A 17,210-nucleotide genomic window follows, 5' to 3' on the forward strand; every position below is an offset into this window, starting at 1 on the left:
ATGAGCAGTAATGCATTTTAACAGATCTCCCCAGAAATTGCAGCACCTTCACTGCCTAATGGAACTGTTCTTCAGTGTGTATTTGGTGAAAGGAGCTGTCACATTCCTCTGTACACAAAACCAGTGCAAGGTTCCAGCAAATGGTCTGTTCAAAGATTTTAAATTGAATTGTTTGATTTTTATAAAGATACCATTGGTTTATTCACGACTGATATTTTCATTTTTTTAGCTCACCTGAGCTGAAAGCTCAAGTGAGCTATTCTGATCACTTTTTGTCCGTCGTCCGTCTGTCCGTCCGTCCGTCCGTCTGTCCGTCCGTCTGTCTGTCCGTCTGTAAACTTTTTACATTTTGAACTTCTTCTCTAAAACCGCTTATCCAATTTCAACCAAATTTGGCACAAAGCATCCTTATGGGAGGGCGAATATAAATTGCAGAAATAAAAGTCCGATCTGTATTCAAAGCGGAGAAAACCTTGAAACTGTAGAAAAAGGGGGGTGCATTTTAAAAAATCTTCTTCTCAAGAACTACTGATTCCAATTCAACGTAGTTTAGCATAAATTATCCTTATGGGAAGGAAAATATAAATTGCAAAAATTAAGGTCTAATTCTGTTTCAAATCTGAGTTATTACGAAAAAAAAAATAACAAAGGAAAAGCGTGTTTTTTAATAGCTTCGGATTCGGCATCCGGTAAAATGGGTAGACAAGACTTGGCCTGGGCAAAACAAAAGATTGGCAGTTATTAATCTGCCAATCTCATTAAAATTTCAGGATATTTGATGGACCAGTATATTTGTATTTGCTTAAAATATTGCTGCAAAATAATGCGTATTTGGAATTGACGATTGCCGATCTGCCCCGGCTTTTATTTTGCCACGGCCCGGGTTTGCGTACCCATTTTACCAAGACTCGTATTCCATACATCTAAAACGAGGTTCTTTGTTTAAAGCAGCCATGACATTATACGAAAAAGGGTCGATCTGACTATGATGAATTTGCTTGTTGTGCAACAGTTCGCGAATGAAGGGAAATTTTTGAAACATGCAAAATATATTGGTGCCGATTTTGTGAAGTAAATTGAGGCGAAATATTTCAATGCGTTGACAGTTTTCACACATGACGTTGGTGTTAGCTTGTTCTGATTTTCGTTTCGTTTTCAATATTTATGCTTTGTAACCTAGGAACTATTGTCTGTCTTTCGTGATTTTTACGTATCAAATCAAACAGAGACTTCGGTAAATCAAACAGTTAACTGTTTACCTGAGCAAATTAAGCAAAATCTGATGTATCAAAAAAGTACTGAAATACAATTCATTCTATCGGTAATTCGGCATTATATTTTGCGTAATGGTAGATTAATGCAATAGGTTTTGTTGAGATGCTCGGCATTTTCTCGAGTTTATTCAGTTTAAATAGAGTTTGATATCGCTGTCGGAAATATGTAGGTATGTACATGTACATGTATATATATGATTCATTTCGAAAAAATAAATTGTGTTCTTTATTTGTTATAGTGCATGTTTCTTGTGTTTTAATTGTTTACAATTTCTATTTACTAACCATATTTGAGTGTTAAGCTTCGAATTATAAGCAAGATACAGATATTTGCTCACAATTCTATGTTTGTACACAGATCTTAAAAACTAAAGATTAAAAAAGGAAAAAAATTGTCTATATTTATTAAGAAAATTTTCAAAGTCTCTTCTTCCAGACACCAAGTTTAACAACTTATTGTATTGTAAACTTAACCTTTTTTAGCTCACCTGAGCTAAAGTCTTCTTCTCAAAAACTATTAGGCCAGGAAAGCTCAAATTTGAGTGGAAGCATCCTCAGATAGTGTAGATTCAAGTTTGTTCAAATCATGGTCCCCGGGGGTAGGGGCCACAATAGGGGGATCATGTTTTACATAAGAGAAAATCTTTAAAAATCTTCTCAAAAACTATTAGGCCAGAAAAGCTCAAATTGAAATGAAAGCATCCTCAGATAGTATGGATTCAAATTTGTTCAAATCATGGTCCCCGGGGGTAGGGTGGGGCCACAATTGGGGGATCAAGTTTTATATAGGAATATATAGAGGGCATCTTTTAAAAATCTTCTTCTCAAAAATATTTGGCCAAGAAATCTCAAATTGGCATGTAACCATCCTTAGGAAGTGTAGATTCAAGTTTGTTCAAATCATGGTCCCTGGGGGTAGGGCGGGGTCACAATGGGGGATGAATTTTTATAGATAGAGAAAATCTTTAAAAGTCTTCTTCTCAAAACTATTAGGCCAGGAAAGCCCAAATTTGAGTGGAAGCATCCCCAGATCATATAGATTCAAGTTTAAATTGTTTAAATAATAGTCCAGAGGTAGGGTGAGGCCACAATGGGGTGTGAATTTTTACTTAGGAATATATAGAGAAAATCTTTAAAAATCTTCTTTTTAAAGAATTTTTGGCAAGAAAGGGTTTAAACTTGTGTAGAGGCATCCTCGGGTAGTGTAAATTCAAGTTTGCAAAATCACAGTCCCTAGTGGAAGGGCGGGACCGTGATGGCGGTTTGAATTTTTACATAGGAATATAAAGAGAAAATCTTTAAAACTATTCTGGGAAAGTGTTCGGTTCAAAACTCAGTTCTTAGTGTGAAAGCAAAGGTTATGCAGATTTAAGTCTGATGAAACCATGATTCCCTAGAGAAAAATGGGGCCATGAAATGGGGGGGGGGGGTATATAGGAATAGAGAAAAATCTTCTTACAGGTACAACAACAAAAGGGGCTTGGTATTTACCAAAAAATAAGAGGTTGATAAAAATTGGCAGATTTTCAATTTTTTTAGCAAGATCTACTGTACTCAGTTGTCAAGATCTGTAATGCTAATTTGATCAGAATTAAGGTAATTGTTGCTCAGGTGAGCGATGTGGCCCCTGGGCCTCTTGTTTTACTTAACATAATTATTCAGAGCGAAATTGTTTTGTCATGAAGACGGTCATTTACTTTCTTTACTTACTTTTAGATGATAATTATATTTATTTCAGCCCCGAGGTGCAAGAATCAGCACCATCTTCCCTTTCCAATGTTTTTGCGTTTACCTCAGAAAATCCACATGGTCCATTATGTCATGTGGATCTTTCGATAAAACCAAATAAACCGGGAAATCACACTCTATGTGTAAAATCCAAAGATCAAAGGTTTGTGAAGAGATTTATCACTTGACGATTGTTTTCATTGTGTTTACAATTATTAAATTGCAATTATATATACAATTCTGGCGCTTTTTAGCAATGATGGAGACACAAGGTGTTATAAAATCCAAGTTGTTACTCCTGGCAATGAAACGTTTGGTAAGTTCTTTGTCATAATTTTTGTCAAAACCACATTATTTTGCAGAAGATAAACGTAATTTTTATGTTTTCCATATTTCTTGAAAGGAGGCCCATGTCAGCAAAAACATTGCTACAACAATGGAAAGTGTGAAGCAGATCCTGTTTCCAATTCTGCAACATGCATTTGTCCTATAGGATATCCAGATGAAAATTGTCTATCAAGTTTGTATTTTGAAAATCCATGATCAATTACGCATAACGCCAAAACAGCCAACAGTCGAATTTTATCGTGCAAAATGTGTTATTAAAGAATAAATAATAACCCTCTAGAATAACTGGATAACATTTTATTTTTACCTTGCACAGATTTAGATGTAAAAAGTATATCCTGTTATATCATTGTTTTTATCCAACAGCCCAAAATTTTTAGATAAGACGTCATGTAAGTGATATTGTACAACGAAACATATGGCAACAAATTGCTAGTTTTCAAGTATTTAAAAAACATTAAACACTTGAAAAATATTTTCGTCAGTGGTGCGCGCTGTTGTGTAATTCCAAATATTGTGCACGGTCAACGAGTGCAAAGATATTAAAATCAAAGTACTGAAGTACTTACGGGAGTTGATTTTATGGATTATCATTAATTTTAAAATCAACTTATCTTGCATGGCAATTAGTTTCTGGTCTGTAATTGAGTTACGCACTTTTTAATTATATGAATTTTAGACTTTTCCGAAAAGAATTTCGAGAAACCCCATGCATATGAATCATGTTGTGTAATATTTAAAGATAGATTTCAAACTATGTATAAATAATCGAAGCAATTCTAAAAATTGTATTGATCCAAGCATTTTTTATATCGAACTCTAGTCTCGTTCAACCAGACGCTCGGCTGTCTCCGTTAATCTCCGACAAGCAAGAGAGCATTTCTGCTTGTCGGAGATTTACGGAGATAGCCGAGCGTTTGGTTGAACGAGGCTATATTAACCTCTGGCGTAGGAAAACATGAGACTCTATAAATATCTTAGTTGTTCGTATCATATAAAATCTGACTATTTTCAAAGTGTTTATTGATAAGTTTCCTTGAAATACAATGCTTTAGCATACATTACTTTGAATTTTTCTATTACTATCAAGAACTAAGTCTTGTCAGCGGTGATGATTTGTGCTTAGGTCCAAACTCTGTTTCACTTTCGGTTTGCCAGAGTAACTGCGTAGGAGAGTTGATTAAAATCAACTCCCAAAAAAAGAAAATATCTTTGATATCACTTTAACTCTTCTGTAAAAAAAAATTAAAAAAGCAACTTAACGTTAGTGTTAAAGTGTAAAATCCTTGTTTATCCAGGCGACCATTTACTATTACTTTAAAAAATGTTGCATGCCTATTCTTACCATTGTGTGTTGTTTGGGTAATGTTATGATTTGTTGTAGATGTCAGTCTTTCTCCGCCCATCCCAGGATCAACAGTGGTAAGAATTATATACTAGTGATGTGTCTTGTAGTTCACTACACTAAACTTTTTCATTGTTGCAAATTAACATACTTTTTAACATCATTCTCACGTTGCTTTAAATTTACATAATTATTTGAACAAAATGCCGTTTAATTAATCAATAAATGTGTACTTTTCTCCAGCTACCAATCACAAAACCAACATTTACGGATACAGCAATACCTGACATTATCCATTGTCCTTCTGGTTCTACATGTGGAGTACCGCTCATTATCCGAGGAGAGCCAGGAAAGATGTAACCATAACTCGGATTTTATCGAAACTTTAAAATATCAAAACTTACTGGTTCTTAATATGTACACATTTGTTTCCTCTAGCCCACACGTTGGTACAGACAGTCTGTTGATTAGTCGGCCTATGCTCACTGTCCATTATCCAGGAAAGAACTCTACGTATCAAACCAACATTAAGGTTACGGGTACAACGGGACTTCATACAGTATGCACTCACATTGTTGATAGTGGGTAGGTTTATTTCGAACAAGAAAATGTATTTTATATTGTAATACTTTCATGTTAAATACTGAAATCTGATTGGTTAAGACGCAGTTCATAATCCTTTCTATTACCCTCAGCATTAGCAACGCACTTAGCAACGGGTAACATTAAAAATTGTTACATGCGCGAAAATTATGCGCGTACGGTTCGCTGTAGAATTCACGTTATTCCTATATAAAAGCAGTAAAATTTCTTAAAAATTAAGACATTCAGTATAACAAAATAAATAGTGCCTGTTTGGGAGGATAACAGTTGAAATTGACATTCCTCGAAAACCATTGTCAACCTCCGCTTCGCGTCGGTTGACAATGATTTTCTCGGGGTGTCAATTTCAACTGTTCCCTCCAAAACAGGCACTATTTATATATTGTTTTTATTCTTTTTTGTTTAATTTATTTTATGCTTGAAATATTTTGCTTAAAAATACAGAGAAAAGGGCGATGAAATATGCTTTAAAGTCAACTTTACATCACCGGTTTCAACACTGTCGTACGCAAATCCACCAGTAAGTCTAGTTGTTAAGATTGTCATTGAATTTTCTTAAAAACTAGTTTTGAAAATAGTTTTGACCCTTTTAAATGAATTTTTCAGAAAATAGAGGAACCGACAATACCCGATATGTCGTCTGTTAAGTGTTTAGAGAACACTACGTGTCACGTGCTTGTACACACAACAAAAGACAGTAATGGCAAATGGTAATATTTAACAAAGGCACAAACATATCTTTAAATTTTTTACAAATATTTATGAATGGTTGAAAAAATCTCTTTCTAAATGTCCATACCTAACACATAAAATTGTATTCAGCAATGTAAAAAATAAGTTTTGTTATTTGAAGTTTGGTTCCCATGCTCTCTCCGTTGTCACCTGGTATGGCAGTTTTAACAACAGATGAAACGCAGTTTGAGCCAAACTTATGCGTTACCGACATTGCAACAATTGTCAAGCCAAGCGAAACAAAGAAATTATGTGTGCACGTGACAGGGTAAAATAACCAAAATATTCTTAGTCAATCCAAATACATTTTTTGTTACCTTTATTTTACTTTGAAAATGATAAGTATTTTACGCATTAACTACTTTAGTTATTTTTAGCTCACCTGAGCTGAAAGCTCAAGTGAGCTATTCTGATCACATTTTGTCCGTCGTCCGTCTGTCCGTCTGTCTGTCCGTCCGTCCGTCCGTCTGTAAACTTTTTACATTTTGAACTTCTTCTCTAAAACCGCAATTCCAATTTCAACCAAATTTGGCACAAAGCATCCTTATGGGATGGCGAATATAAATTGCAGAAATAAAAGTCCGATCTGTATTCAAAGCGGAGAAAACCTTGAAACTGTAGAAAAAGGGGGGTGCATTTTTAAAAATCTTCTTCTCAAGAACTACTGAGTTCAATTCAACGTAGTTTAGCATAAATTATCCTTATGAGAAGGAAAATATAAATTGCAAAAATTAGGGTCTAATTCTGTTTCAAATCTGAGTTATTACGAAAATAATGATAAAGGAAAGGCGTGTTTCAGCTTCGGTTCGGTTCGGCATCCGGTAAAATGGGTAGGCAAGACTTGGCCTGGTCAAAACAAAAGATTGGCAGTTATTAATCTGCCAATCTCATTAAAATTTCAGGATATTTGATGGACCAGTAATATTTGTATTCGCTGTAAATATTGCCGCAAAATAATGCGTATTTGGAATTGATGATTGCCGATCTGCCCCGGCTTTTATTTTGGCACGGCCCGGGTTTGCATACTCATTTTACCAAGACTCGTATTCCATACTTCTAAAACGAGGTTCTTTGTTTAAAGCAGCCATGACATTATACGAAAAAGGGTCGATCTGACTATGATGAATTTGCTTGTTATGCAACAGTTCGCGTATGAAGGGAAATTTTTGAAACATGCAAAATATATTGGTGCCGATTTTGTGAAGTAAATTGAGGCTAAATATTTCAATGCGTTGACAGATTTCACACATGACGTTGGTGTTAGCTTGTTCTGATTTTCGTTTCGTTTTCATTATTTATGCTTTGTAATTTAACCTGGGAACTCTCGTATTTCGTGATTATTACGTATCAATTCAAACAGAGACTTCGGTAAATCAAACAGTTAACTGTTTACCTGCGCAAATTAAGCAAAATCTGATGTATCAAAAAAGTACTGAAATACAATTCATTCTATCGGTAATTCGGCATTATCTTTTGCGTAATGGTAGATTAATGCAATAGGTTTTGTTGAGATCGATGCTCGACATTTTCTCGAGTTTATTCAGTTTAAATAGAGTTTGATATCGCTGAAGGAAATATGTAGGTATATATATACATGTATATATATGATTCATTTCGAAAAAATAAATTGTGTTCTTTATTTGTTATAGTGCATGCATGTTTCTTGTGTTTAATTGTTTACAATTTCTATTTACTAACCACATTTGAGTGTTAAGCTTCGAATTATAAGCAAGATACAGAGATTTGCTCACAATTCTATGTTTGTACACAGATCTTAAAAACTAAAGATTAAAAAAGTAAAAAATAATCAATATTTATTATGAAGAAAACTTTCAAAGTCTGTTCTTCCAGAAACCAATTTTAACAACTTATTGTATTGTAAACTTAACCTTTTTTCGTCATTATTACTCTTACTGTACATGTGATCCTTGACTGTTTTTGTGTACATTTGTATAAACTGATTTTAAACCTTAAATACCAATGAACTGGTCTTGAGTGAATAAAAGAATTGAAAATCTTAGGTCATTCTTTTTTTCCATTTTAAATGCTGAATAGGAAATACCAAGTTAAAAATCTTAAGCTGAATGTAATAAACTCATGTCAACAAAATATGACTCAAACCTAGGGAAACTGTGAGCTCTGTATCTTGCTTATAATTCTACGATTGACGCTGAAATTTTGGTTGAACATTAGAAATTCTATATGAATTAGAGTATGTTAAATACTTGTACAAACAAAATAAAAGAATGATATTCTGTATATACCTACTCTCTGGGGCCCCCTCATTATACAATAAATAATGTGAAATCTACATCAATTTTGATAGTTTTTCAGACACGAGTAAATAAAAACGACATCTTTAAAACAGTTTCCATAGTTCTGACACATTTCTGTTATGGGGATAAAATAATTATCGCTATTCCTAAGAAAATATCACAGCGGAAAATTATCCTGGTTTGTACGCGATGTAAATAACAGTCATTTAATTATAATGGAGAAGACAAATTAAATTTTTGAATGTTTTAATTTGAGGAATTGAGCACATTGAGGTACAATTTTCTTCTTCACATTTATACATGTAGGATTTTTTAAATAAAATACAATAACTATTATATATTTTTTTTAAATACAATAATAAGTAAGTAGTTGATGAAAAAAAAAATGTACCTATATGCTCTCATATATTTTGATCGCTTTACAAAGTGGGGGGGGGGGGGCAGAACGAAAATATAGGGAATTGGAAGCTTACAACTTAACAGTGTACCCCTACCAAATGTTTAGTTTTATATCTTGCGTAGGATTTTCTTATTCTGGTAAAAAATAGTATTTCATGAAGGTACAATGTCAAAGATTACGTGTATGCCAAAATAAGTGTAAAATTCGAATACTTGACAATATTTATTTGTTGTTATTCTACCGAGGGACCATATGGCACAATATCTTTTGAACGCCCATTGTTGCTCAGGTGAGCGATGTGGCACCATGGGCCTCTTGTTTTTTTATTTTTTAGTTCTTCTTATAAAAGATGCATCATAGTGAACTCAGTGAGAAATATGACAAGTGAGTTGACAAAATACGTTTTAATACCTTCATTTTAAAATGACTTTCCATAATGTTTAAGATGTACATGAATTAAAGTAGAATGATTTGCAACATCATGCTAGTTTTAGAATATACTTTTAGAATCCAGCTGTAACAGTAACCCGTGTTACGGAAATGGTTATTGCAAATCATCGGACAAAAATGGGTTTATTTGCATCTGCAAACTAGGATTCAAAGGAGACCACTGTGAAAACTCGGGTTAGTGTATTACATTGAAAATGATGTTTGATATATATATTGCAATTGGATTAGTTTCTAACTTTGCGTAAAAGGTACATCTAAGATGTTATAAAGATTGAATAAAAAAGACAAAATATTTTCATTTTAGACTTTCCCTCTCTGGTATTGTCTGGGGGAAGCGCTTTGTTTAAAACACGGACTATATATTTTCATTAGCTATTTATAAGGATATTAACAAAATTAAAAAAAAAATTATGTTAAGATTTTGTATTATCATATTTCGCAGATCTTTCCGTTTTGCGAATATTTTAAAGATTTTAGTACTGAGCATGTGATTATTTTTCATCCTAGCAAATCCTGTTCCAATACCTCGGCTGACAAACGACTCAACAAATGTAAATAAAAAATTCGTACATTCTTGTTTCAATGCAATCCTTTTTTAAACCTGAAATTCCACTAAATAATGATTGTTTTAATTTCTTCTAGGAATCTCCGAAATTCGTCGATACAATGCTGCCAAAAGAGATCACGTGTCGATTGAAAGAAGACTGTTCAATAGCATTTCCAGTGAATGGGACTCCCATCAATCAGTATGAAATGATATTTAATATGCTGAATAAACATTAACTGACCTATATTCTTACTTTTTTACTTATTAATTCTAGATATACCGAATAGTAAATAATCTTACATTTCTAGATTCGTAGAATATTATTGATAAGAATTGCTAAAACCCGATCAAATTATAGATAAATTATGTTATGATAATATTCTTTGCATCCTTTAAAACCCAATTTCTTAAAAGACCCACAATATTGTTTGACAATGAAATTTTTTTCTAGATTTAAATTTTTTTGATTTTTCATTTTGACTGAGTTTTAATTATCGTAATCTTGGCAATCTAAATAAAATTATATATTTTTTTCTGCAGAAGTTCAATTCTGTTTGGACATGTAGACAAAGGTATTAACCCTGGTTTAACAGAATTGAAACATCAAACTAATCCTGTAAATCAAACGATAGCGCACTTTCACATTACACCATCGTCTCTAGGAAATAGAAACGTGTGTTTCCAAACCCGGAACTCAAAAACGTGAGTTACATACGATTATTTTATTCCTTAGAAAATACGGTTTTGTTACAATCGATTTTAGTTTTACTTTGTACTTAAACTTCCATATGCAGTAACTGAAATCGGTGTATTTATTTGGCTGGTAATTATTTTGTACATTCAATTTGAAACAGAAACGTGGATGAAGTTTGCCTCAAGGTGGTTGTTCATAATGAAACCCAGCCAGCAGTATCGACACCATCCCCTGTAAGTCTTTATAATAGATCCTTTGATACACGGAATCATTATATTCTAATTCTTAAAAAAATGGTATTTTTTTAGATTTTTTGTTTTTTTTAAAAACAGAATTCCCCAGAAATTACACATCCGTCATTTCCCAATGGTACTGTACTTCAGTGTGAATTTAGCAAAGAAGGCTGTCATATTTCTCTCTACACAAAACCAGCTCATGGCTCAAATAACTGGTAAGTGTCAAACTTTAAAAATATATATTAAAACATTTTAATTATACCTTCTTTTGACAAAATTTCTCTTTCTATGTTTTACGAAATCCTGATTTGTTTTAAATCAATATTCCTACAATTTTAAATGCAGAAAAAATGTTTAAGATTTATCTCACTATTGTGTGATGATTTTTGCTTGAATTTCAGTCCTGAGGTTATTAACACTGTATCTTCATCGATATCCAATATCCATGCATTCCATTCACAAAATGTTCAAGGTTCCACATGCCATGTTGATTTATCAGTAAAACCGGAAATTCCTGGAAACCACACAATTTGTATCAAAGTCGAAGACCAAGGGTTTGTTATTAATAAATAAATTCTATACGTACATGTGTATTATGTGTGCATTTTTTTACCCAAGTTTCGTAACTTCCTTATTTATTTTAGCAAATCTGGAGACTTGAGATGTTATTTCATACAAGTGGTCACTAGTAGCAATAAAACATTTGGTAAGCGTTTTAGATGTACACATGTACATTTGTAAATTATGCCTTTATATATAAATAGACCAGAATTTAGCTTACTTTTGAATATCATTTCATGGAAGGTGGTCCTTGCCAGGAGATGCATTGTCAAAACGAGGGAAAATGTGAAGCTGATCCTTCTTCTCAATCATCGACTTGCATTTGTCCAATAGGTTTCAATGATGCAAAATGTGAATCAAGTTAGTATAAAATTATTTTCACACAAATGTGATTCGTTTACATAAAAAGAAATTGCAAACTATAAACTGTTTCATTCTGACTTATTTTCAGATGTCAATGTTCTTCCTACTGCCCCAGGACCGACACCAGTAAGTTTTATGTTGTATTTTCTTTCCTTTAAAAGTCTGCTTCTACATGACTTGTTCTTGCTTTTTATTTCAATTTACATAAAACAACCAAATATTTAAAAATTTTTAACCTATGTAGCAACCTTCAACAAAACCTATATTCACGGACACAGCTATTCCTGACGTCATTCAGTGTCCTGCTGGCGCCAAATGTAACATACCTTTGATCATCAAAGGAAAGTCAGGGAAAATGTATGTTTATTCCAATTAGTTGTACTAAGTATGTGCTCAATAAAAAATTTTAAAAATAAATAAAGTGAAGTCTGAATAAAGAGAGACTTTGAATAAAGTGAGATTTTGTCTGATAAAGTTAGAATTATTTAAAATTTTATTTTTGGAAACAAATGTTCACAAACGTGATTATGCAACGTTAAATAATACCTTTAATTGAAAAAAAAAATTAAATTTAATAATATATACTTCATAGACATATTTAACATGAAAAATTTTATTTCACTTTAGTCCAAATGTAGATTCTGACAACTCGCTGGTCAGTCAACCTATAGAGACTGTCCACTTTCCGGGAAAAAAGAACAATACGTATCAAACCAATATACAGATAACAGGTTCCTCAGGTCTTCATACAGTTTGTTCTCACATCGATGACAAAGGGTGAGTGAACTGAAAACTCAGTCTTTATGAAGTTATTGATTGTGATAACTATATATAAATAACGCTAGTATCGAATGCTGCTTTTTATTTTTGCAGAGAAAAGGGTGATGAAATATGCTTCAAAGTAAACTTTACATCACCTGTTACAACCTTGTCCACTTCGAATCATTTCGTAAGTCAGAGGAATTACGCTGCTTTTTTTTTATACGTGTTTGGTCAAAATAAAAAAAAATATTTTTCTAATTCTTCATTGTACAGAAAATACAGGAGCCAACATTGCCAGATACGTCTTCTGTCAAATGTTTAGAGAACACTACATGTCACGTGCTTGTGCATACAACAAAAGACAACAATGGCACATGGTACTTTATAAACAAAGTCGAGTCATTTTTAATCGATATACATTGTTGTTTTTTGATTTTCTCATCTGAAGATTTCATTTACAATAATTTTTTACACTGATTGTTTTACAACAAAATCATTATAAATTATATGATTTCCAAATAAGTAAAGATGGTTACATCAACTTTTTGTTTTGATATCCAAATAAGGAAAAAGACTTAAACAATTAAGATGGTTTTAAAATGCGTGGATATTTATTTTAGCCTAACTCCCCGATTAAATCCGAGAATACCTGATACAGCAGTCGTAACAACAGATGTATCGGCTTTTGACTCAGATTTGTGTGTAACTGACATCGCGACAATAGCAAAACATGGAGAAACTAAACAACTTTGCGTGGATATTACTGGGTATTTCAATCTTAAAATATATTAAAACCATTATTAAAAATTAAGACTGAAATTATTAATTTACACTTTTATATTGATTAATGTGCATATAAAATAAAAATCTGATTTTAACATTTAATTACTGAATGATTTAAGTTGAATCAATTTAAAGTCATTAAATTGCGTTCCATATATTAAATCAGATCTACATATGGAAGATGCATCGTTGTTAATTCAGTGACAAATATGACCAGTAAGTACAACCTTTACTAAAAACATTATGAGATCCAAACTCGAAGGTAATGGTTATCTTACATAATGTTTAACACTAAGTATCAGTGTCCTCTAGTAAGAGTTTTAATTTTATTGTGAACTATAAAACACTTAATTGAAATACATTTAGACCATGGTGTTTTGTTTTAATGATTTAGAATCACAGTGCAATAATAAACCATGTCAAGGGAATGGATACTGTAAATCTACTGGTGATAACAGTTTTGTTTGCCTCTGCAAACTTGGGTTTAAAGGGATTCTCTGCGCGACCAAAAGTAAGTTCTGATATTATCATAATATAGTAATTAGCCATGTTTTATGATATATTAGCTTTGTTGGAATACACATTTTGCAAAACACCTTAATTGTAGCACCACCAACGCCAATACCCCGGGAGAAGAATGACACGACAACCGTAAGTATCTATTTTTCAAACAGTGATTGTGTATTGAAATTGATTTTTTACGCAACAATTAAAACAAGATTTTACACATATTATTCTCAGGTTTCTCCCAAATTTGTGAACACGATGTTACCTAAAGAGATTACATGTCATCTGAATGAAGATTGTCCAATAATGCTACCAGTGAATGGAAATCCCTTGAACAAGTATGGAAAGCAATCACTTTATGTAGAGAATTTTATACTGAATTACATTTGTGTTGATAAGTATTCTTCACAAATTTAACTATCTGCAAATATTTTGGCACAGAAGTTCATTATTATTCGGGCACTTGGATAAAGGAATCGAACCAGGGACTATCTTCCTAGATAACGTCACAACTCCAGTTAACCAACTAATTGCACATTTTCACATTACTCCTACGGAAAGCGGAACCAAATTAGCATGCATTCAAACCAAAGACACCAACACGTATGCATGCATCTTTTTGTTGACTGATTTGCTATTGATTCAAGTATCGTCTGGTAATCATGCGTTGTTTCAATGATTACTTACTTGTTTTTATTTTTCGATTGTAGGAATGTTGACGAAGTGTGTATGAAACTAAACATTATTCCAGGTATGTCTAAATTTATTAAACTTCACCTTTTATTTTGTAATTTATTACATATTTAAGATATCTTTGACATTCTTAAATGCTTACTCTTTGATAATGACTTAATGTGTCTGTTTTGTTTGTCTGATTGCTTTGTTTTGTTTCTTTGAAAGACCAAGTACCACCTACCACAGTTATTGCACAGGTATATTACTTTTTTGCTAGCATGATATGTGATTTTTTAACGATGGTTTAATATATTACTTTTATTCATTTAATACAATACAATGATGATGCACTTAAGTGAAAATAATCTGCCGCAATGTGAACTGACTTGCCCTTCCTTAAAAAAACTGTATATATCTATCAAAAAGCCATTTGTACAACAAGTATATCAATATCATTTTAATAACGTTGAGCCCCAGTACAATTAGATGATGGAAAACCCTCGATATAAAAGTTACTATATTAACTTCAAGTTGGAAAAAACACCAGCACATTTTTTTAGCCGGGCTCATTGCGTAAGCAATGACCATACTACTGGTATGGTGCACGATAGAGGATTTTGGCTGAACAACCGTTGAAATCGTTCTTCGCACAAAATGAAGTTCCAAATTAAAAGACAAAAGTAGAATATATAGCATCTCATTTGGTCATTTAAGTTTACATATGACGTAATTTAAAAATCTCACGATACTCTTCTCTTCTGTAATTTTCTAAATAGTTAGAGGTTTGCAATGCACATTTGCTGAGCGGCGAAATATATCGTTTACACTTGTAGCCTAGATCATAACGTTGTCAAACTAAACGTATATAGTCAAATTGTTGTGGGAGTTGTTTTAGGAGAATAAATGTTAAAAGTTTCACTTATTTGAGTTGGTAAATATTTCACTTTCCCGCGATTCATTAAATTTACGAAATCAATATACAGTTCATATTAGCATGTTTATAAACTCAGATAACTCATTGATAAAGTCTTAATGTGTGTATTTAGTGTCTGTTATAATGCCATATCATGAAAATGTTTTTAATCCTCGTCAAATGAGTCCGGATATCTGTACTTTGAGTACTTTGATTTAATTTATATTATTGATGTTAGTCTAGTTATTAAGGTTTCGGATATTTAAAAAAGGATTACAAAGTATTTTTACAAATGTTATCATTTTATTCTTATATCAATAGTTGTGTCACCTATTACAAATTTATGGAATATTAATAATACATTTGATATTTATTGCTTATAGGTAGCACCAAAAATAGTGTCACCTTCATTTTTGAACGGAACAGTTTTGCAATGTGAAAATTCCCCAAAAGGATGTCATTTACATATAGTTACAAAACCAACGCCAGGATCATATGAATGGTAGGAATGTGTCATCTAATATATATTTCAATTTGTTTGGAAATATCATTGCTCTTAAGTTAAAAATACTAAAAATACTTTTTTTCTTTTATCTGTCCTTTATTTTTTTTAAACTTTTTTTCAGTCCCAAAATAGACAGCACTGGAAGCTCTTTGCAAACCATTCATTTTTTCAAGCCGGATAAAGTAAACAACGCTTCTGTATGTCACGTGGACATGTCAGTAAAACCAGACATTCCCGGGAACCACTCCCTGTGTCTCACACCACGTGAAGGAGTGTAAGTGTGTTTTCTGCTTCTTTGTCAAATCATTGTTCTATAAAATGATAAAATTTAAAGGAACAGTATTCTTAAATATCGTTAAAACGTTGTATTACCATCAAAATATGTAAAGTATATCTTGGGGGGGGGGGGGGGGGGTGTTTGCAATTTTTAGAGAATATATGATAATCGTTTCCTTAATATTAAAAATGAATTTAATAAAAAGAATAATATCTTAAAATTGTAAGAAAAAATATGTAACATCATAATATGCAATAGACTAAGTTTGCCTTTGGAAATGTAAATAATTTATGCATTAAGAATTAGATTTAAGCTGTTCGATCACTCATTCGGTAATGGTATTTATGAATAGCGTATCTCTATAACATCTATTTAATGGGTCAATACAGTATGGGTTTTTTTGCTATTATATACATTTTTTTCATATTTGATATAGTCAAACCGGCGAGAAGAGATGTTATGAAATAATGGTGGTAACAAATAGCAACAAAACGTTTGGTATGTCAAAACCATTGTCAATCTGAAAAAACCCTATTTTATTTCATTATTTTATTGATAACCGTTTTTACACGTTCCCAACATGTGCTACAAAACGCATCATGTCTCATTCAGGTGGTCCTTGTCAAAATCTACATTGTCACAATGGTGGGCGATGTGAAGCCAAGACAAGTCGTTTGTCAACGTGCATCTGTCCAATCGGATACAGCGGAACTGACTGCAAGAAGAGTAAGACGCGTTCATAATTGTGTTCTTCTTGGACTGTCTAATTCAATGATTCCATGCACCTCAATTTTGAATTTTATCAATTTCAGGTAAAACTATTCCTCCAGCTATCAGTGGGAGCACAGGAACGGTATATTAATCGATAATGACTTTCTTTCTACTTTATTTTAAATAATGTCTTTATTTTCTGAATACATTATAGGTTCAAAGGATGAAAATTTATTAACTAGCAATGATAATGAATCTTTTTTTTTAATTCAGCTTCATAACAAATGCAATAGCGTGTCTAGAATGCCTAACTGATTTTTTTATGAATTAAAGTTAAAGAACACAGCGCCTTCATTTACGGATACAGCTATACCGGATATCATTGTGTGTCCAGTTCGAGCCCCATGTGGTGTTCCTTTTATTATCACCGGTCCGCCTGGTCAAGTGTAAGCTTTTGATAATCATTATTCTGATTGATTTTCTGCTAATGAATAATTTTACTTCCTTTAGTCCTAATCTT

General features: G+C 32.5%; 1 protein-coding gene across 1 annotated transcript in view; it reads left to right on the forward strand.

Annotated features, from left to right (window-relative positions):
- The window catches only part of LOC128175483 (uncharacterized), an 86,667-nt gene that overhangs the window by 59,753 nt on the left and 9,704 nt on the right, over positions 1-17,210 (forward strand). The window contains exons 83-121 of the mRNA XM_052841121.1: positions 25-143; positions 3,013-3,165; positions 3,257-3,318; positions 3,406-3,522; positions 4,735-4,772; positions 4,939-5,051; positions 5,134-5,280; positions 5,743-5,818; positions 5,905-6,008; positions 6,152-6,298; positions 9,041-9,090; positions 9,214-9,330; positions 9,664-9,707; positions 9,799-9,902; positions 10,244-10,405; positions 10,558-10,630; positions 10,730-10,848; positions 11,035-11,187; positions 11,278-11,339; positions 11,438-11,554; positions 11,646-11,683; positions 11,802-11,914; positions 12,185-12,334; positions 12,431-12,506; positions 12,593-12,696; positions 12,940-13,086; positions 13,269-13,318; positions 13,497-13,613; positions 13,710-13,753; positions 13,844-13,947; positions 14,051-14,212; positions 14,320-14,360; positions 14,510-14,541; positions 15,581-15,699; positions 15,824-15,976; positions 16,416-16,477; positions 16,592-16,705; positions 16,792-16,832; positions 17,024-17,136. Of these exons, the coding sequence (XP_052697081.1) occupies positions 25-143; positions 3,013-3,165; positions 3,257-3,318; positions 3,406-3,522; positions 4,735-4,772; positions 4,939-5,051; positions 5,134-5,280; positions 5,743-5,818; positions 5,905-6,008; positions 6,152-6,298; positions 9,041-9,090; positions 9,214-9,330; positions 9,664-9,707; positions 9,799-9,902; positions 10,244-10,405; positions 10,558-10,630; positions 10,730-10,848; positions 11,035-11,187; positions 11,278-11,339; positions 11,438-11,554; positions 11,646-11,683; positions 11,802-11,914; positions 12,185-12,334; positions 12,431-12,506; positions 12,593-12,696; positions 12,940-13,086; positions 13,269-13,318; positions 13,497-13,613; positions 13,710-13,753; positions 13,844-13,947; positions 14,051-14,212; positions 14,320-14,360; positions 14,510-14,541; positions 15,581-15,699; positions 15,824-15,976; positions 16,416-16,477; positions 16,592-16,705; positions 16,792-16,832; positions 17,024-17,136 (3,857 nt within the window). The remainder of the gene's footprint in view (positions 1-24; positions 144-3,012; positions 3,166-3,256; positions 3,319-3,405; positions 3,523-4,734; positions 4,773-4,938; positions 5,052-5,133; positions 5,281-5,742; positions 5,819-5,904; positions 6,009-6,151; positions 6,299-9,040; positions 9,091-9,213; positions 9,331-9,663; positions 9,708-9,798; positions 9,903-10,243; positions 10,406-10,557; positions 10,631-10,729; positions 10,849-11,034; positions 11,188-11,277; positions 11,340-11,437; positions 11,555-11,645; positions 11,684-11,801; positions 11,915-12,184; positions 12,335-12,430; positions 12,507-12,592; positions 12,697-12,939; positions 13,087-13,268; positions 13,319-13,496; positions 13,614-13,709; positions 13,754-13,843; positions 13,948-14,050; positions 14,213-14,319; positions 14,361-14,509; positions 14,542-15,580; positions 15,700-15,823; positions 15,977-16,415; positions 16,478-16,591; positions 16,706-16,791; positions 16,833-17,023; positions 17,137-17,210) is intronic.

The sequence above is a fragment of the Crassostrea angulata genome, chromosome 3 (genome assembly GCF_025612915.1).
Source record: "Crassostrea angulata isolate pt1a10 chromosome 3, ASM2561291v2, whole genome shotgun sequence".
NCBI classification, from domain to species: Eukaryota; Metazoa; Mollusca; class Bivalvia; order Ostreida; family Ostreidae; genus Magallana; species Magallana angulata.